General features: G+C 42.0%; 1 protein-coding gene across 2 annotated transcripts in view; it reads left to right on the forward strand.

The window, feature by feature from the left end:
- Positions 1 to 21596, forward strand: part of DOCK11 (dedicator of cytokinesis 11) — a 525243-nt gene that overhangs the window by 248875 nt on the left and 254772 nt on the right. For both annotated transcript variants that reach the window (XM_073599152.1, XM_073599153.1), the window contains 3 exons: positions 5639 to 5754; positions 10898 to 11035; positions 14318 to 14500. In XM_073599152.1, coding sequence (XP_073455253.1) covers positions 5639 to 5754; positions 10898 to 11035; positions 14318 to 14500 — 437 coding nt within the window. The remainder of the gene's footprint in view (positions 1 to 5638; positions 5755 to 10897; positions 11036 to 14317; positions 14501 to 21596) is intronic.

Below are 21596 nucleotides of genomic sequence, written 5' to 3' on the forward strand. Positions count from 1 at the left end.
TTGTCATTTTTAACATTTTTGACAGTTTTTTAGTGAAATGGTAGGGGTAAGTACCCCCTTACCATTTCACACAGGGGGGGGCCGGGATCTGGGGTAACCTTGTTAAAGGGGGCTTCCAGATTCCGATAAGCCCCCCCGCCCGCAGACCCCCACAACCACCGGCCAGGGTTGTGGGGATGAGGCCCTTGTCCTCATCAACATGGGGACAAGGTGTTTTGGGGGGGCTACCCCAAAGCACCCTCCCAATGTTGAGGGCATGTGGCCTGGTACGGTTCAGGAGGGGGGGGCGCACTCTCGTCCCCCCCTCTTTTCCTGCGGCCTGCCAGGTCTGGTATGGATTTTTGGGGGGACCCCACGCCGGTTTTTTTTTTTTTTTTTTGGCGCGGGGTTCCCCTTAAAATCCATACCAGACCTGAAGGGTCTGGTATGGAATTTAGGGGGAACCCCACGTCATTTTTTTTTTTTTTTTATTTTGGCCGGGGTTCCCCTTAATATCCATACCAGACCTGAAGGGCCTGGTATGGAATTTAGGGGGACTCCCACGTCATTTTTTTTTTTTAAATTTTGGTTCGGGGTTCCCCTGTGGGGAATTCCCATGCCGTTTTTATCAATGAACTTCTATGTGTATTGTCGGCAATGCAATAGCCGCGAGTAGTTTTAAATTGGTTTTTTCTGTCATTTTGCTGTCAGACTGTTCTAAACACGGGAAACATGTGCCCCTTTACAGGCATACTATAGACACCCCCCAGCTACAAAATTTAAAGGGATATTACACTTTTATTGTTTGACTTTAAGCATTATTAAAATCACTGCTCCTGAAAAAACGTCCGTTTTTAAAACTTTTTTTGCATTGATCCATGTCCCCTGGGGCAGGACCCAGGTCCCCAAACACTTTTTATGATAATAACTTGCATATAAGCCTTTAAAATTAGCACTTTTGATTATTCATGTTCGTGTCCCATAGACTGTAACGTTGTTCGAACGAACTTTTTTCCTGTTCGCATGTTCTGGTGCGAACCGAACAGGGGGGTGTTCGGCTCATCCCTACTTCTGGACATGTTATTATCAACCTGACAGTACTCTTGAAGTTCTGCCTCCTGACATCACTAAACTGAGCACTGCAGTAACATCTTTTGGAAGCTGGGGATACATGGGAGTTGCACCAACCAGGCAACAGTTAAGCGACACAATGAAGAAACTACCATAGCAATGTTTTAGGAAATGAACACATCACTGATGTACATATGTGACTCCAAGCTAAACTTCTTTCCGGATTGCATTCACTTCAACCACTGTGACCACTTTGTGATCATGTATGGCCTGTTTAGCACCTTTTAAACTGGTGTAATAAACATTTTTTAACTACCGAATTTATCGGCGTATAACATGCACTTTTTTCCCCTTAAAATCAGGTTAAAATTGTGGATGCGTGTTATATACCGACCTCTGCTGTCTCAGAGGGAAGAGGAAAGAGCGTCGCTGAATTACATAGTTGCAATCTCCTGTGTACCCGGCGCTCCGTCATGCACAGCCACGCCTCCTGGCCCCGCATTGGGACACTGTTCTGTTTATTATATGAGCATGGCCAGGAGGCGTGGCTGTGAGTGACGGAGCGCTGGGTACACAGGAGATCGCGGCTCTGTGTAATTCAGTGGCGCTCGCTCCTCCTCTTCCCTCAGAGACAGCAGGGATAATCCAAAACTGGCAAGGCTGCAATGATGGGAAAGGTGAGGCTGCAGATGGGCACTGAACAGGCTGCATTGTTGGTCAATTTATTGGCTGCAGATGGGCACTGAGAAGGGTGCATTGGTGAGCTGTGACCCTAATTTTGCTTCAAAGTTCTTTATTTAAAATGTACGTTTTTTCCTTAAACTACCCTCCTAAAATTGGGGTGCGTGTTATACGCCTGTGCGTGTTATACACTGATAAATACGGTATGTCGCATTTGCGTAAGAAAAAAATATGTTTATTAAAATGTTCCGTCGTCTTTTTTTTTTTTTTCAGTATCTACCACTTCCTTGCATGGTTGCAAAAATCTTTCCTTTTTATATGAGTAGAAATACCTAAAATTATTTGTGCTAAATTCTGAAAAGCTCTGTCCAGTAAAGTTCTTACTCTAGTTTGTTTTGTTATATGACTAGAAATCCCTAAATTAAGCAATTTCTATCCATATTTACTTAAACTTTACTGGACAGAGCTTTTTCAGAATCCAGCCGATATACATGAAAAAAATAAAAATAAAAATCACTTAACTATGATACAAGTTCTGAGACCATGTCTAAATTATAGTGATTTATTGATATTAAAGACATGGAGGAGAGGCATGGCTTTAGTTATGTGTCTCTTGCACTGATTGTGTGCACAGTGCTGGGAGTGGCTTCACATAAGCTTGTAGTTAAAAATGGGAGCGAGTACAAAGTGGAGACATTGGTGGAACTCCATAGGTCCTGGCAGACACAGAGGGAACCCACATACCTGAAGTCGAACAACATGGCCAGGGGACAGTGTAAGGAGCAAGCACAGAGAATAAAAACTGAAAAAACAAAAAACAGCAAGAGCAAGTCCTGCTATCAGCATCTCATGTTATCAAAAATATTTTGACCTGGAGATTAACATTTGACTGTGTAATGTGCATAAAGAAAAAACAGAAAATTACTTATTTTTTCTTTGATATGAAAAATTGTGCATTATACAGTATATGTCTATTTTACTTGATATCTACAACTTGCTTATCACACTAATATACTGTTAGCTGTAGATTGGAAAATGATTTCAGGGGTTCCCGGAGAGCTTAAACATTTTTGAGGGGTTCTTTCAGGGTAAAAGTGTTGAGAAAGGCAGAGCTAGCGCTATTGAGATGTAGATGGAGCTTTTTAAGGCAGGTGATAAAGAGACAGAGGGAAACATGAGCTCCAACTTAAAGCTGGATAGAAGACTATGGGGGTTATTTACTAAAGGCAAAGCCACTTTGCGCTACAAGTGCAAACTACAAGTGCAAAGTGCACTTGAAATTGCATGGAAAGCGCACTTGGAAGTGTAGTCGCTGTAAATCTGAGGGGTAGATCTGAAATGAGGGGAAGCTCTGCTGATTTTATTATCCAATCATGTGCAAGCTAAAATGCTGTTTTTTTTTATTTACCTTGCATGTCCCCCTCGGATCTACAGCGTCTGCACTTCCAAGTGCACTTTCAGTGCAATTTCAAGTGCATGTTGCACTTGTAGTTTGCACTTGTAGTGCAAAGGGGATTTGCCTTCAGTAAATAACCCCCTATACAATAACAATATCAATATTTCCTATTTTATATTTAGCTTTTTCGTTTGCACATCAAAGCCTTTTAATTTAAAACTGCTTATTTTAGCTTTGGAAGAGAGAATGTATTATCATTGTTGAAAAGAAGAATTGATTAGCCCCATCAAACTAAGAACTTCCTGTATTAGTGTATTAAAACAAGCTCTTCCACTAATTAGAAGCACCTGGTATTGCCCCCTAAATGTTGCAGCCCTCACCAAGATAACACATCAGCTGTTTCAATCATAGGAGCTGTGGGAACCCTTAAAGGGTAAGTTCACCTTTGTACACTTTTTTTCTAAACTCCAGCTCCCCTGTGCACCAATATAGCATTCATGTACTTTTTTTGCAAAAATATCAAAACTTTCCATTAAATCTACAGTCACTTACTTTTCTTATCCTAATCCACGTTTCCAGACATTTCCATTAGTAATCTTCTTCCTGATCAGACTTTAGGTCATGACACAGGAAGGAGTTGACCAGCTGACCTTATTAGCACACACCCTGCATCATCCACCCACCCACCCATTTCCAGGTGCACGTTTTTTAAATGAAATGCAATCAATCAGTGATCCCCCTTCTTACTAAATACACAATATACAATCAGATTGCATAGTGTATGGTCATATTTGTACACCTAAAATTACTAGTTGTGCTTTCAGTGCACCATTAATTGTTAACGGCACAGAAGCAAACACACATTTTGCCATGGGAAAAAACAAGGGGAAAATGCTGCAAAATGCACAGTAAAAAACACGCAACCCACAATATGCCAAAATGTCCCATAAGCCACATGTAAGGCAGCCAATTGAAATCAACAAGCTACCCTATGTGTGTCACAGGAAAAACGAGGCACAAAATGTGTGCTCTCACTATGCTAGATGTGAATGGGTCCTGAACGTGAAATTGGTGTGATAACACAAGAACAACAAGGCTCCATTCACATCTGTGCGCTTCCTTGCATTTCAGAAATGCACTGCACCAAACATTGCAGTAAAAGATGTACCAAGCTCCACTCTAAAGAAAAAGTTCTGAAGCTTCTCGCGGGGCGATTGCGGTGTGTTTCGGGCAGCCCATTCAGGTAGATGAGCTGCTCTATGTGTGATTAGTGAAAATTCTCCAAAATGCTTCCCCCCTCGCAAAAAAAAAAAAAAAAACACATGTGAGAATGCAAGTTCCCGCTATGCAGAGTTGTGAACGGGGCTTGACAGCTAAGTAATTTTGTCCCCTCCCTCCTATGTACTTGTATAAAGATGGCCACATACTATGCAATCTGATTGTGTATTTAGTGAGAAGGGTGATCACTGATTGATTGCACTTCATTTAAAAAACGTGCACCTGGGAATGGGTGGGTGGATGATGCAGGGTGTGTGCTAATGAGATTAGCTGGTCACCTCCTTCCTGTGTCATGACCTAAAGTCTGATCAGGAGGAAGACATTACTAATGGAAATGTCTGGAAACTTGGATTAGGACAAGAAAAGTAAATGACTCTAGATTTAATGGAAAGCTTTGATATTTTTGCAAAAAAAGTACATGAATGCTATATTGGTGCATAGGGGAGCTGGAATTTAGAGAAAAAAAGTGTACAAAGGTGAACTTACCCTTTAGACCACTTTATAGCCACCTTTTCTAGCAAGGAAGAATTTTATGCACCCATTATAGTTTGGGGATAGTTTATTGCAGAAACAGGTCCCCCTATGGAGTGCATGCCTACCATGTCAAATGCAAAATTCCACTTTTACAAGGATCATGTTTTTTAATTAGATGTCAGTGTGTGTATTCAACCTTTTACAAATGTATTCATTAAAGTGGTTGTAAACCTCAGATAAATATTAACGAAGCATATCCCTCTACAGTGTGTACTTGTCTCAATTAAGAGCTCAAAGAGCACAAAGTGTAATTTCTGTCTGCTGCTTCGTTCCTCTGCTATCAGCATGAATCGCTTCTGACATGTTTTCCGTTTCAATAGAAAAGTGGTGACAGGGGAAGGAGCTCCAGCTGATTGATAGCCTTAGCTCTGTTCCTGTGTGCTGTGTGAAGGAAGGTGTCCCTTCCCCCTAATCAGCTTTCAGAGCTCTCCTCACTGAGCTCTGCAGAGTGTAACTTCAGCTATCTACCCCATTTTTCTGACATCTCAGACAAGCTTTATAAATTCTAGACTTTGAACGGATGTAGAGAAGAGAAGACTACAGACAAACAGGTACAACTTTTGTAGGAAGATTTGTTTCATCTCTGTATATCAATTGAGGCCAGTCACTTCACTGGGTAAATGTAAGGGTTTACAACCCCTTTAAGTAAATGCTGACTGTAGAGTCTTTAGTGATTTCTTTATTTTTAATATTTCACAGGTACAGGTGTCACAGAAGCAGACATTTTACATCAGGCATTGCTGGAGGGTAATTGCAGCACTGAAGTTTCTTTAACTGTCCTGGATACCATCTCCTTCTTCACTCAGACTTTCAGGGTAAACATAACTACATAAAGCTATTAGCATGCCTCGAAACCACATAAATGTTGGCAGGACATCTTAGCCTAATTCCTCAAAGCACAGTGCTATGAGCATTAGTTACTCGAAGTTTGGAAAGAGAGACAAGATTCAGTTTTGCAAAGAAATTGTTGGTTGTGGGGCAGGGATATGTCAACGTACTTCTTTCTTGATGCAGTTTTAAAGTGAAACTCTTAACAAACTGCTAAATATACAGTTCAAGTACACACACGTTTGCTGTTTTATTTGCCAAAGGTTTTGTAATCTGTGAGCAATTCTTTTGAGTTACACAAAATTTGACCCACTGAACATGCATCCAGGCAACACACTTATTTCCTGGTTCTACAACGCAGTTTTTGTATCACCTCTTAATCAAGTGAAACCCACCCACCTGGGTGGAGAGAAAGTGCTGCTAGCCCAAAATATGATTAATATAGGCAGCTAGAAAAAGTTGGACTGAATAGAATATATCAAAAAAGTTCTTTATTGCGTAAAGATGTATGAAAAAAAAAAAAAACATGAATTGAAAACTACATGAGCTCTGGTATGCATGGTATCCAAACATGAGAGGTCAATGTTACAAATGCAAATAGCAAAAAAGAGTCTCTTAACGCTCAATGCTATTGCTCAGAGAAGAGCCCCTAAATTGTGTCACCTCTTAGCACCTATCCTGCTCAATGGACAATAAATCAGTGTCATTGTTTCTGTTCACTTACCAGGAAGGTGATCCAGGCAGCAGTTGAGTGATCTTTGTTGCTGTGTGGTGTGGCCGAGCTTTACAAATCACAAGGAAAGGCTTGAAAAAAATTGTATATTCTTTGACAAGTATACCCTCAGTGTTTCAAGCAGGGCTTTGCAAGTGATCCAAAATATGAGTCAGACTCTTGTAGATATTTGCTGTAGTGTCCTTCATCACATAAATGTTGGAGTAGGCAGATAAAGAATGTGAAGGGGGCAGCCATGCTTACTACTATCCTTATTACTAATATTAGGTACAATACAGAGATTACATTTTTTATTTTCATTACTGTTTTTATGATTTTTTTACAACTTTGGTGAGATTGGTCCTGCCAACAGGCTACTGTTCAATATGATAAGTTCTTTCCTCCATTTTGCTTTTTTTTTTTTTAATTATTTACAATTACAAAAAAATGCTCCTATTCCTAAAGCATATCTACAGTATATACAGGTGCATCTCAAAAAATTAAAATATCATCAAAAAGTTAATTTATTTCAGTAATTATATTCAAAAAGTGAAAAACATATATTTTTTGAAGCAAAAGGATAGTCATGCAACACAGCTCATTTTTTTCCAAAGTCACTTCTGAATTTTAACACACTGACAATCATAGTCAATAAACATACTAAATTGCAAATAGAGGACAGGATAAACACTATAAAATTTTGAAAGGGGTGGTTGGAATTTAAAATGTCCACGGTATATAGAGTATATGACACGGAGTTAAGAAAATAGAAGCCATTAAGGAAGGAAGGAGAATAAAAAACTTGGAGAAAAAGATTATGGGCACTTGGTAGAGAAGGGATTGGGAATTAGAAGTATACTTTTTCACCTCTTTATTGTTTTTTTTCTTCCTTTCCTGTTCCTACTTTTTTCTTCTCTCTCTCTGTTAGTATATTATTGGTAAAGTAGGAAGTTGATATTGGGCTGTACTCGGTCTATTTTTTCTTATTAGTTACACTTGGGTGATATGGGGATAATATAAATAGAATGTAGTAAACATGGGTAATTGATTTTCACAGAAGTTATCAAAAATTCACTGGGGGGGGGGGGGGTAAGGTATTGGCACTAAAAGCACAAACCTTTGGTTTGATTGGTGGGCACAGGTAAATTTAGAGAACGGGAGATGGGAGCACCCAATTTAAAAAAACAGAAAGGGAAAAGGGGCTGAATATAGGAAGATGGGGGGGAGGGGTAGGGAGAGGGGGTGGAGAAGAAAAGGGAGAAGAGAGGAAGATGGGGAAAAACAGGAAAGGGTAGGAAGGATAAAAGCTATAAGTTAGATGTTTAGGAATTCATGTCCATTTGAAGAAATACCCCGTATATCGGTCTCTCCTGTGTTTTATCTTTATGTGTATATGTATTGTGAGATATCGGGGTGATTCAACTCAAGTGGTGTATGCGATTTGAAGAAACACGTATCAGTCCAGACTGCATTTTCAAGGGCATGGCAGCCCACTTTTATTTGAAGGAAGCAAAAAGTTAAAATCAAACAGAAATTTTCCTTGCAGGGGTTCCACCATTATTGCATCATAGTTATTCAGCCTCCTGGCTTACGTACTGACAACACAGCTGCTTCAGGCCTCGCGGCTAGGCCATAGGTCTGTTCCTCAGACCTGTATGCTTGGGTCAAGCTCTCTCCTAGCTTACCCAGGGTTCAAACTGCCACCTGCAGTCTCTCTAAAGAACGTGGGTGTCTTCCCAACACTCACACACAGACTCGTGTCTGTAGGGTGGAATCCTCCTGACTCTTCAGCGAGACTTCCTGTCTACTTGGGTGGAGCTGTCTCCAAGTGGGAGAGCCCTGGGATGTTTATGAACCCAGCCCACAGGTGTGCAATTAGCATGCCTCTGTTTACAAGAACCAGGGTGAAAGTGGTAATCCACACCGTGAAATGGGGTCACCTCTCCACAGTATGTACAGGTGCATCTCATAAAATTAGAATATCATCAAAAAGTTAATTTATTTCAGTAATTATATTCAAAAAGTGAAACTCATATATTTTATACAGATGTGTTATACACAGAGTGATATATTTCAAGCATTTCTCTCTTTTAATTTTGATGATTATGGCTTACAGCTAGTCAAAACCCAATATATTACATAAGACCAATAAAAAAAGGATTTTTAACACAGAAATGTTAGCTTACTGAAAAATAGGTCCATGTACAGTATAGTATGCACTCAATACTTGGTCAGGGCTTCTTTTGCATGAATTACTGCATCAATGCGGCATAGCATGGAGGCGATCAGCTTGTGTCACTGCTGAGGTGTTATGGAAGCCCAGGTTGCTTTGATAGTGGCCTTCATCTTGTCTGCATTGTTGGGTCTGGTGTCTCTCATCTTCCACTTGGCAATATCCCACAGATTCTTTATAGGGTTTAGGTCAGGGGAGTCAGGCGAAGTGCTTTAGAATTTCCTGGTAGAGGGCTGCGCTGACTTTGGATAAAACACAGTGGACCAACACCAGCAGATGACTGTGGAAACTTCACAGTGGACCTCAAGCAACTTGGAAACTTGGATTCTGTGCCTCTCAACTCTTTCTCCAGACTCTGGGACCTTAATTTCCAAATTAAATGTAACATTTTCCACAGTCTGTGATGTTTTGGGGAGCCAAGTCATCTGCTGGTGTTGGTCCACTGGGTTTTATCAAGTCCAAAGTTAGCGCAGCCCTCTACCAGGAAATTCTAGAGCGCTTCATGCTCCTCTCTGCTGACCATCTTTATGGAGATGCTGATTTCATTTTCCAGCAGGACTTGGCTCCTGCCCACACTGCCGAAAGTACAAATATCTAGTTTAATGATCATGGTATCACTGTGCTTGATTGGCCAGCGATCTCACCTGACCTAAACCCCATAGAGAATCTGTGGGGTATTGTCAAGAGGAAGATGAGAGGCACTAGACCCCTACAATGCAGACAAGCTGAAGGCCGCTATCAAAGCAACCTGGGCTTCTGTAAACCTCAGCAGGGCCACAGGCCGATCGCCTCCATTGATGCAGTAATTCATGCAAAAGGATCCCTGACCAAGGGGATACTATGCATACTATACTGTACATGGACCTACTTTTCAGTAAGCCAACATTTCTGTATTAAAAATCCTTTTTTTATTGGTCTTATGTAATATTGTAATTTTCTGAGATACTGAATTTTGGGTTGTTCACTAGTTGTAAGACATAATTATCAAAATTAAAAGAGATAAATGCTTGAAATATATCACTCTGTGATATATGAGACTGCAAGCCAGACCTTCTTGTCCAACATCAGTGCCTGACCTCCCAAATGCGCTTCTGGAAGAGTGGTCAAACATTCCCATAGACACACTCCTAAACATTGTGGACAGCTTTCCCAGAAGAGTTGAAGCTGTTATAGCTGCAAAGGGTGGCCCAACTCAATATTGATCCCTGCAGACCAAGACTGGGAAGCCATTAAAGTTCATGTGCGTGTAAAGGCATGTGCCCCAATACTTTTGACAATATAGCATATGTGTTAATGAGCGTTGCTTTGATTTGTATTTTCATGCACTTATATAAGGATTTTGTTTACCTAAATCTAAATATTGAAATGCACGTCATCACACCCAGTATGCAACTTGGTGTACTGGTGGGATCAGGGATAATTGAAAACAATAAGAGACATTTAGCAAGCAAGCTGGAAAACTAGCAACACATTTAGCCACAAATCAGGCTGTCTGTCAATTAACAAAGTCTATGCGTGTACAGTATTTGTGACCCCTGCACCTGTAATTCTGGGCAACTGTGTCAGATTTTAGACAAATGAATGCAGAGTATATACCGTCTGAATATCACCCGACGTCAGTCAGTAGAAACTGGCCAAAATTTAGTCCATGTGTACAACTCCCTGTCTCACAGAAGCCAGACTCATGACCACTTCTGTCACACAGGCACGCTGGAAAACCAGCATCCGGTTGGCATCCAATCAGTGCTGGCAGCCATTGGCCTGTGTGTTCTTGTGGTGGTGGTGGGGGGGCTCGGGGGCTTGCCAGAACACAATAGCACAGAAGGGGAGATCACTGTACTAACATCCGATGTGTCGGTACAGCAATCTGTCAGTTTGTTTATTTCTTCAGCCCGCTAGGTTGCACAAAAAAAAAAAACGTAGTGTGTGTGTTCTAGGCTTTAAGTTTAAAATGAGACAGATTTTGACTGAAGGTAGACACACTGTAAAAAGTGGTTAGGGGCTGGCATTGCCACATGTCTACCTTAAATCTGCATCAATTGACCTGTTTAACATTGTTTAGCTGTGCAACAGAACTGTTCTGACTGACAACTTAGAGCAGGGACCTGAGAATGACTTTAGATTTTTTTTCTACCCAGATCTTTAAATCTGTTTATAAATACACTTTTTCTTTCCTTTTTTGTAGACTCAGCTCCTGAACTCAGATTGTCATAACTCTCTGATGAAGAAAGTGTTTGATATTTATTTGGCTTTTCTGAAAAATGGACAATCAGAGATATGTTTGAAGCATGTCTTTGCATCACTCAGATCCTTCATCAGCAAGGTAAGTATGCTCACCAGCACAAAATCACACGTGATAGAAGAACAATGACTGGTAAACATTATATATAAAGGGAACTAGTCAATTTAATTCCTACAGTCCCAGCATTTTGATTATGCCTTTTTAGTTGATAAGGGGGGGAGTCAGGGTGTTCAAATGCCCCCAGAGCATCCTGGCAAAATGCCCAGACAGTGTCCCTGCTGTTTAGCCTCAGCATCAGCACAGTAGAAGCAATCAGAGTTTTGGAGTGCAGCAGCCAGCCCCCCTTCTATTGTGCTCCATCCCCTCAGTTTAATAAGGGGTCCCCCTGAAAAGTATGAAATTACTGCGAGGTCTCAGATACCAGCAATTGAGAGTGCACAATTGAGGGAACTCCTAGACTCCTCCTCGAGGTATCATATGACACAGCCGAAGAGAGACTGGGGATGCAGAAGTTTTCCTACTTCTGTGCCGTGCTGAATCTGAGGTCTGTTAAGTGGGGAGGCATCAATATTCTGTTTTAGGAAGGAGGAAGTAAGAATTACAGTCTGGGGGAGTTTCTTTTGGTGGGGGGTTAAGGAAAGGGGGGTGGGTTTGCTTTTGGAGAAGGGGGGGGGGGTTCTTGTAGAGAAGTTTACAGGGGGTGGTTAATGGCAGGGATTTGCTTCTGGGAGGGAGTTTGATTGGATGAAGGGAGATTTTCTTCACAATTAGAAATCTTTGCTGGGGGAGAGGGTATTGACTGAGGGAGATATTTTTGCTTTGGTGGGTCGGTTTAGAGACAGGGTGGTTTAATTTTTGGGAGGAGGGTTCTTAGGAGGCAGAGGGGGATTTTTTTCCTTTAAAAGAGATGTTTTTTTTTTTTTTAATTATACTTACCTAGGTGGATGGAGCATCAATCCAATGTTGCATCTGTCCCCAGCTGCTTCTAAGCTCAACAACAGAGCAATCAAAGACCACTGATTACTCAGTGGACTGTCAGTCCCTGGCTCTGCCCCCCCTCCCCCAAGCTCCCTGGAATGCCAGGCTGTGGAGGGGGCAGGAACGGCTGGCTCAGGGTCTCTGAGAGGCTGAGCAAGCTGCTGGTCCAGGAATCTAGGTGAATCCTGACTTTAAAGTTAGGATCTTTCCACAGCCTGGACCTGCTGAGCGATGTCAGCTGACAGCGGGGTATAGCTGGCTCTCAGCTAAAAATGGGTCACAAAAGTGCCGAATGAACTGCGCTCCTCCCCAGGAGAAGTACAACCAATCGGTATGCCGTCCCTTCAGAGTGCATGCACCAGTGATAATACTGGCAGCTTTCCATGTGAATATCTCCTAAACACCACAAGTTTTTTACTCACTGTACCTACAGGTAAGCGTTAGCCTCGGTTCACACCAGAGGCGGCACGACTTGCAGGTCGTCTCACCGAGGCGACCTGCACACGACTGCCCGGGCAACTTGCAAAACGACTTCTGTATAGAAGTCTATGCAAGTCGCCCCAAGTCGCCCCCAAAGTCGTACAGGAACCTTTTTCTAAGTCGGAGCGACTTGCGTCGCTCCCCTTAGAACGGTTCCATTGTATTGAACGGGACGCTACTTGTCAGGCGACCTAGGTCGCCTGACAAGTTGTCCTAGTGTGAACCGAGCCTTATTATAGCTGGGTTTGCTACAATTTAGGACTGAATAAAAGCCAACCAGGTGGAAAGGGCACCATCCTGTGGTAGGCAGTGCACAATATTTTTTATTTTTTCATCTCTTAAAACATTTCATAAAATTTCTTAGGACACATTTTTTTAAGGTTTAAATAAATCACTGAATTTTTCTGCCCACCACAATATGTTGCCCCTTGCACCTGCAAAACTTGCACAGTAAGGTTAGCTAAAATCCAGTCTTGGGTCTCATTCATACATCCTACATGACCACGGCGCAGCAAGTATACTGCAAATACCTGCACCCGGGATCAGATGTTCTAATCTCTGCTCAGCCTGTACACCTGAGTGATAGGCTGAAAAGAGCCAAGGCTGTATGCTGCTGTAAACATGTATCCACCTGTATCTGCACATCCAGTGGTTACCTGCAGTTAGGGATACATTTTTGCCCTTGGATAAAATCTCTCTGCATCCAGGGTCAGAAATTTGTCCCTAACAGCAGGTAACCACTGTGACCCACGGTTTGTTAGTGTGTTGCTCAGGCTTAATAGATGTGGGGAGTAATGTAGATAATACTGAATGTGCTGCAGGAGTGCCGGCGAGGGATGGAGCTCTTTCCAGCTCCTGTAGTCATTAAAGGGAAGAGAGAAAAAAAATCCTTGGTGCCACACATCCACAGAGTCCTATGGTAATGTAGTAGTGATGGGAGAGACCCCAGCCTGGGTTCCCGCCAGGCCACACCCCAATGTGTTCACTCAGGTGAACAGGTTGAGCAGCTGACAAAAATTGGAACATCTGGGATCCTGGCTGTAGGTATTCATGATATATTTGCCATTGCATGACCATTTAGAACATATGAATGAGATCTAAAGCCTGGTTCACATGGTGAGTTTTTTTAGTTCAACCCAGTGGGCTAAAGGAAAAAAAAAAACTAAGGAGCTTAGGAGAGGCTCACTGTACTATTGAGTACACTATCGCACCACAACTGCGTGCATTGCGTTCTATTCAATTGAATGGGGATAATTTTTGCTGCGCTGCATTGCAAAATCTCATGGCCCCACTCTGCTGTCACATGTTTTTACCGTACCTCCCCCAACATAAAAGGGTAAATGATGTCTTTAAGTTTGAAAGACCTGCACCCCCCAGGAAAAAAAAATATCTACGGCCCTGTTTAGTGCACCTCGCTATAACCTGTCTGGTCATTCTCATTGGCCCCCAAGCCCTACCTTGCAGAAGCCTTCTTTCCCATACACTGCACTGATTGAGCCCAACTGTATGTAATACATGGTATGCAGTTTGGAAAAAGTGGCTCTGTTATGTTAAGCTGTATCTGTGCTATACACCAAGCGATTCAGATGTGAAGTTAGCCAAGGAGAATAAAGAATTTTTGTGCATGGCTCCACCCGCAATACTGAAAGGAGACACAATCTCCTTATTTTAGGCATATGAGATGTGAATATGTTCTATTCTACGAGGGCTCTACTGTGCTACACACTAATTCAGTGGAGGGATTTTTGCTTTCTTTTGGCCCACTGCACTACCCTCTAAGCCTATATGCGGAAATGTCAGGAGTCCAACCCCATTTTTCCATAACTACATAATGTTTAAAAATACACAGTTTTAACATGTTAATTTAAGTATCATTGTTTAACAAATTCAACCTTCTTTTGATAGTTTCCATCAGCATTCTTTAAAGGAAGAGTGGATATGTGTGCAGCATTTTGCTATGAAGTTCTCAAATGCTGCACTTCAAAACTCAACTCCACCAGAAACGAGGCATCAGCTCTCCTCTACCTTCTTATGAGGAGTAACTTTGAGTTTACCAAGAGGCGAACATTCCTGAGGACACATTTACAAGTGAGTCATTACAGAGAGATTTTGTTGATTGCATTAAGTCCATCCTCTTTCAGCTACATGACCACAGCCAAGGCCTGCTAAGGTTAATAGGAAAGAACTGTAATATTTTTAATTAACTACACGTTTAAAATTAAAGTTTGTGCTGGTGGTTGGCTTTCTTGTGATAACAACCGCTTGGCTGTTATTCCAAGCAGCGGGAGGGGACATAGACCAGGAGGCCCGAGCGACCAGCCGACACATCCGCTGGCTGGCTGGAGACCAGAATGAAGCCACAATCAGCTTTGATCTGGTCTCGGATCTAGTAACTCGGAAACAATGTCATGACATCACATTCGGTTTACAGAAGACTTAAATGCGCCAAATTTGAAAAAAATTACAGCATTCAAAACAGCCAAACTTGGCGTTTTGAATGCTTTTAAGTGCAAAGGAGGGATTTGGGGTCTTTTAGACCCCAGGTCCCTCCATAAAGAGAACCTGTCACTGCCTATTAGTGTCACAAGGGATGTTTACTTTCCTTGTGACAGCAATAAAAATTATCAGAATTTTTTTTTTTTTAAAGAAATTACAAAAATTTAAAGAGCCCCAGAAGCGAATGCATGCGTAAGTAGCGCCCACAAATGTAAACAGTGTTCAAACCACACATGTGAGGTATCGCTGCGATCGTTAGAGTGAGAGCAATAATTTTAGCACAAGACCTTCTCTGTAACATTAAACTGGTAACTTGTAGACATTTTTAAAGCATGACCTATGGAGATTTTTAAGTACCATAGTTTGTCGCTATTCCATGAGTGTGCGCAGTTTTTAAAGCATGTGTTAGGTATCTATTTACTCGCCGTAACATCATCTTTCACATTATACAAAAAAACTGGGCTAACTTCACTGTTTTGTCTTTTTTTAATTCATGAAAGTGTATTTCTTCCAAAAAAAAAATTCTGCAAAAAAAAAAAAATATATATATATAATGTTTGGGGGTTCTAAGTAATTTTCTAGCAAAAAATACAGATTTTAACTTGTAAGCAACAATTGTCAGAAAAAGGCTTAGGCATGAAGAGGTTAATATTCAAAGCAAACTCACCCATCCATCCATGTCCCCGTGCTTTATTTATTTATTTATTTATTGCTGAGAAATCACTTTGGAAAACACCCCCTAGCACTTTTGGCTGTAGCCTCATAAGGGCAGATGATTCATGTAGCATTTACTCCCTGGAATCCACCACTTAACTCAGGCATGCAGGCCGGAGGGTGTGCTTAGCTGTAAAAAACCCTCCTTCCCTCCTGAAGACTCTGGGGATGTGTGACATCATTTTCCTAGGCATGGAAATGAAGTAACTGAAGAAATGTAAAAAAAAAAGCTTAAAACAAATAATTATATTATACTTTCCTATCTATTTACTAATGCTAACAGCATGAAGATTAAAAATAGTCAATGTCGATTGAGAAAGTGAAGTTCCACTTTAAGCAGTTGGCAAACCGAGACACAAAAATGACAAAATGTTCCTTCCTTAAAGCATTTCTATTTGCTGTTGTGTTTACTGTATTTCAACTACAGCTCTTGGTAACACACACAGTATGGAAAGATATTTCTGCATTGTGTTCTAAATAAATGGGCCATTTCCGGATTTTTTAAAATTACTTTTGAAGGTCGCGCTGCAGAACAAATGATAGAAGAAATGATAAGATCTGCAAATAGACCAATTGAAGGAAAAGGCAGTAAAAGCAGATTCTGATGTGTTTACACTGAGAATTTTTTATTCCTTAATATTATTACTATTTACCTAGCTTCTTGGCACCAAAATATTCCACATTACCTTGCAAGTAGATAATAAAAAAGCATACGGCATAAAAGCATATCACTGTGTATAAGAAAAGGAGACCGAAGACAGGAGGGATCTGCCTGCCAACAGTCTATAGAAAAATCTGACAATCAGAGACATGAAAAAACAGATGCTTATCGAAGACCAGCCTTCCTAATTAAAAAGTATAATAATTTGATATTAATGCTGCATTAATCAACAAGACAGCTAGTGCAATGACAAATAAAAAGTGCAGCTGGGGGTAGATGCTGTTAGGGATAAAAGTGACAGAAGGCAGTATAGTGATTAAAAACTTCCCCAACCAAAATGTTTTATTTTATTTTGGATAGAGCAAGGAAGGGTTTGAGCCTCTTCACCTCTGTTTCTGTCAGAGAGGAAGTAATAGGACATCCCTCCAATGACAACACAGTAAAAAAAAAAAAAAAAAAACATGGGGGGGGGGGTGTTGTTTTGTTGTCCGTGTTTTATGTCCCAGTGACATCCATTCCCTCAGATGGAAAATTGGAATTGATTGAACTGATGGAACATTTTCCCAATGTGGTCAGAGACAGAAGAGAACCTGAGAGAGATCCAACATTTTGGTTGGAGTTTGGCATTAAGAGTAGGGTGTAGTTATAGAAACAGGAAGTGGTTATGATGAGATGTTGTAGAACTGATAAGGACTTGATTAGAACTGGGAGGGCAATTAGGCTCGATTCACATATATGCATGTTTGAGCATTTATGCAGTGCTTTTTGTGGTGGTCGCCGCGTTTTTGGATACTCTTTTTTACCGCGATTTGCGTTTTGCATATTTTCTTTTCTTACACTATATATAGCTGGTTGCTAAGGAGGGAGCCGGGAAGCCAGCCGCTGCATCCTTAACAACCGATGAGTCATCAGCTGTCAGCGGGTAAAATAAAAACAGCGTGGGGTCCCCCCAGGTCCATACCATGCCCTTGGGTCTAGTGTAAAATGTAAAAAAAAAATGAAGTGGGGTCCCCCCCAAAATCCTTACCAGACCCTTATCCGAGAATGCAGCCCGGCAGGTCGGGAAAGGGAGGGGATGAGCGAGCACCCCCCCCGAACCATACCAGGCCGCATGCCCTCAACATGGGGGGGTGGGAGCTCTGCGTCCCCCACCCCAAAGCACCTTTCCCCCATGTTGATGGGGACAAGGGCCTCTTCCCGACAACCCTTGCCCAGTGGTTGTCGGGGTCTGCAGGTGGGGGGCTTATCAGAATCTGGAAGCCAACTTTAACAAGGGGGCCCCCAGATCCCGGCCTCCCCCCTATGTGAATAAGTATGGGGTACATTGTACCCCTACCCATTCACCAAAAAAAAGTAGTGTAGTGTGAAAAAATACAGTAGACAGTCTTTTATTATAAATATCTTCTTCTTCCCCGCTTCTTCCTCTGGTCTTCCTCCATCTTCTCCCGCATCTTCCTCCTCCGGGCTTCTCCTTCTCCCGCTTCTTCTTCCACTCTTCATCTTTCTCCTGTCTTCTTTGACCGGTGTTCTTCTTCCTCTGCCGCCGCCCCCCCTCCTCAGATGCTGTGTCCCGCTGATCTGTCCGCACCGATGTCAAGCATTTCTTAGATAATGATGTAGACGTGGTCATCGGATGATGTCACCTGGAGGCCCCACCCCCTTCTGACGTCATTGACCCATCATGCCGCGGGCGGTGACGTCACTAGGGGCTGGGCCTCCAGATGAAGTCACCCGATAGCCACACCCCTATTGTTATCTAAGAAATGCTTGACATCGGTGCGGACAGATCAGGGGGACGCAGCATCGGAGGAGGGTCGTCGGTGGGAGCGACAGCAGAGGAAGAAGAACACCGGACAAAGAAGACAGGAGAAAGAAGAAGAGTAGAAGAGAAAGTGGGAGAAGGAGAAGCCCAGAGGAGGAAGATGTGGGAGAAGATGGAGGAAGACCGGAGGAAGAAGCGGGGAAGAAGAAGATATTTTTAATAATAGACTTGTCAAAAACTGTCTACTGTATTTTTTCACACTACACTACTTTTTTTTGTGAATGGTTAGGGGTACAATGTACCCCATACTTATTCACATAGGGGGGAGGCCAGGATCTGGGGATCTTGGTAAAGGGGGCTTCCAGATTCCGATAAGCCCCCCCGCCCGCAGACCCCGACAACCACCGGACAAGGGTTGTTGGGAAGAGGCCTTTGTCCCCATCAACATTCGGGCAAGGTGATTTGGGGAGGTGGGGTGCAGAGCCCACCTTCTCCAAAGCACCCACCCACCCATGTTGAGGGCATGCGGCCTGGTATGGTTCGGGGGGGGGCGCTCGCTCGTCCCCTCCCTTTCCTGACCTGCCAGGCTGCATTATCGGATAAGGGTCTGGTATGGATTTTGGGGAGGACCCCAAGCCATTTAAAAAAAAAATTTGGTGTGGGGGATCCCCTCCGAATCCATGCTAGACCCAAGGACCTGGGGGGGACCCCACGCTATTTTTCTTCACAATTTTTTTTTTTTAGCCGGCATTTTTTTTTCTTCACATTCAGCAGGGAAGCCCACTGACAGCTGATGACTCATTGCTTGTAAAGGATGCGGCAGCCGGCTTCCCGGCCTCCTCCTTAGCAACCAGTCCCCAGAAAAGTTATAGAGGGAAAATCTTTCAATGGGGACACTAGTTCTGGTGGCCTGGGGGTCTTAAAGAAATTCCCTTAATTTGCAGGTATTTGCTCTCACTTTCTGTTTTGGCTATGGGACAAGATGTGAAAGTAAATCTCCAAAATGGGACATTGGTGGCAAAAAATAAACCAACAGGGGTTATAAGCCTCCCTTTGTCTATCACAAAAAGAAAAAAAACATTTTGTCTATAGTTCTACTTTAAAGGGATTGCAGCAAGCAAAGCAAATACCAAAGTAGAGTTGTTGCTCATACTGACCAGAAACAAGCAGTATGATTGGTCATTTTGGACTGCAACTCAACTTCTGGTCTTGTTAGCAATTTTCCTCTGTGTTATGTCACATAAAAGAATTGAGTAGACATTAGGGATCAGATAGCAGAGAGAGAGGCAGTCCCTAGAGTTAGTCAAATGTGTAGTAGAAATGTCTTTGAAGGAGTCATACAGATGTGTTTCTTCAGCATAACGATGGTATGACTGATGATTTGTTGTTGACCTGAGTCAACAGACTTGGCAGACTGACAGCTATTATCTGTAATTCCAGATATTGTTGATGCTAAAAGGAAGAAAAATAGAAGTTCACACAAGTGATTTATGTAAACAATCAAAAATTTTATCTTTGCATTATATACAGTATCTATTTGTGTATATATTTGTATATATATATATATATATATATATATATATATATATATATATATAGTTGCAATAAAAAGTATGGGAACCCTTTTGGAATGATATGGATTTCTGCACAAATTGGTCATAAAATGTGATCTGATTTTCATCTAAGTCACAACAATAGACAATCACAGTCTGCTTAAACTAATAACACACAAAGAATTAAATGTTACCATGTTTTTATTGAACACACCATGTAAACATTCACAGTGCAGGTGGAAAAAGTATGTGAACCCTTGGATTTAATAACTGGTTGAACCTCCTTTCGCAGCAATAACTTCAACCAAACGTTTCCTGTATTTGCAGATCAGACGTGCACAACGGTCAGGAGTAATTCTTGACCATTCCTCTTAACAGAACTTTCAGTTCAGCAATATTCTTGGGATGTCTGGTCTGAATCGCTTTCTTGAGGTCATGCCACAGCATCTCAATCGGGTTGAGGTCAGGACTCTGACTGGGCCACTCCAGATGGCGTATTTTCTTCTGTTTAAGCCATTCTGTTGTTGATTTACTTCTATGCTTTGGGTTGTTGTCCTGTTGCAACACCCATCTTCTGTTGAGCTTTAGCTGGTGGACAGATGGCCTTAACCACTTCCCGACGGGCGCACGCTGATGTACGTCGGCCGAATGGCACGGCTGGGCAAATGGGCGTACCTGTAAGTCCCGTTTGAATTTCCTGCCGTGCCATCGCATGCAAGCTGCCGACGGGATACCCGCAATCGCCTCACGGAGAGGACGAACGGGGAGATGCTGATGTAAACAAGCATCTCCCCATTCTGCCTAGTGACAGTCTCACTGATCTCTGCTCCTTGTCATCGGGAGCAGAGATCAGTGACGTGTCACAGCTAGCCCATCCCCCCTACAGTTAGAAAACACTCCCTAGTACTGACTTAACCCCTCCCCGCCCCCTAGTGGTTAACCCCTTCACTGCCAGTGTCATTTACACAGGAATCAGTGCATTTTTATAGCACTGATTGCTGTATAAATGACAGTGGTCCCAAAAATGTGTCAAAAATGTCTGATGTGTCCGCCATAATGTCGCAGTCACAATAAAAAACGCTGATCGCCGCCATTACTAGTAAAAAGAAAATTATTAATAAAAATGCCATAAAACTATCCCCTATTTTGTAAACCCTATAACTTTTGCACAAACCAATCAATAATTGCTTATTGCGATTTTTTTTACCAAAAATATGTAGAAGAATACGTATCGGCCTAAACTGAAGAAAAAAACGTTTTTTAATTATTTTTTGGGGATATTTATTATAGCAAAAAGTAAAAAATAATGCGTTTTTTTCAAAATTGTCGCTATTTTTTTGTTTATAGCGCAAAAAATAAAACCGCAGAGGTGATCAAATACCACTAAAAGAAAGCTCTATTTGTGGGAAAAAAAGGATGTCAGTTTTGTTTGGGAGCCACGTCGCACGACCACGCAATTGTCAGTTAAAGCGACAAAAAGAATCGCAAAAAGTGCTCTGGTCAGGAAGGAGGTAAATTCTTCCGGGGCTGAAGCGGTTAAGTTCTCCTGCAAAATGTCTTGATAAACTTGGGAATTCATTTTTCCTTCGATGATAGCAATCCGTCCAGGCCCTGACGCAGCAAAGCAGCCCCAAACCATGATGCCCCCACCACCATACTTCACAGTTGGGATGAGGTTTTGATGTTGGTGTGCTGTGCCTCTTTTTCTCCACACATAGTGTTGTGTGTTTCCTCCAAACAACTCAACTTTGGTTTCATCTGTCCACAGAATATTTTGCCAGTACTGCTGTGAAACATCCAGGTGCTCTTGTGCAAACTGTAAACGTGCAGCAATGTTTTTTTTGGACAGCAGTGGCTTCCTCTGTGGTATCCTCCCATGAAATCCATTCTTGTTTAGGGCTCTTTCACACGGACGTTCCGTTTTTTATGTCCGTTCAGTTAAGTTCAGTTTTTTTTTTTTTTGGGTTGAAAAACGGATGCGGATGTCAATTCTGACAT

This window comes from Aquarana catesbeiana, linkage group LG09, assembly GCF_042186555.1.
Source record: "Aquarana catesbeiana isolate 2022-GZ linkage group LG09, ASM4218655v1, whole genome shotgun sequence".
Taxonomy (NCBI): Eukaryota; Metazoa; Chordata; class Amphibia; order Anura; family Ranidae; genus Aquarana; species Aquarana catesbeiana.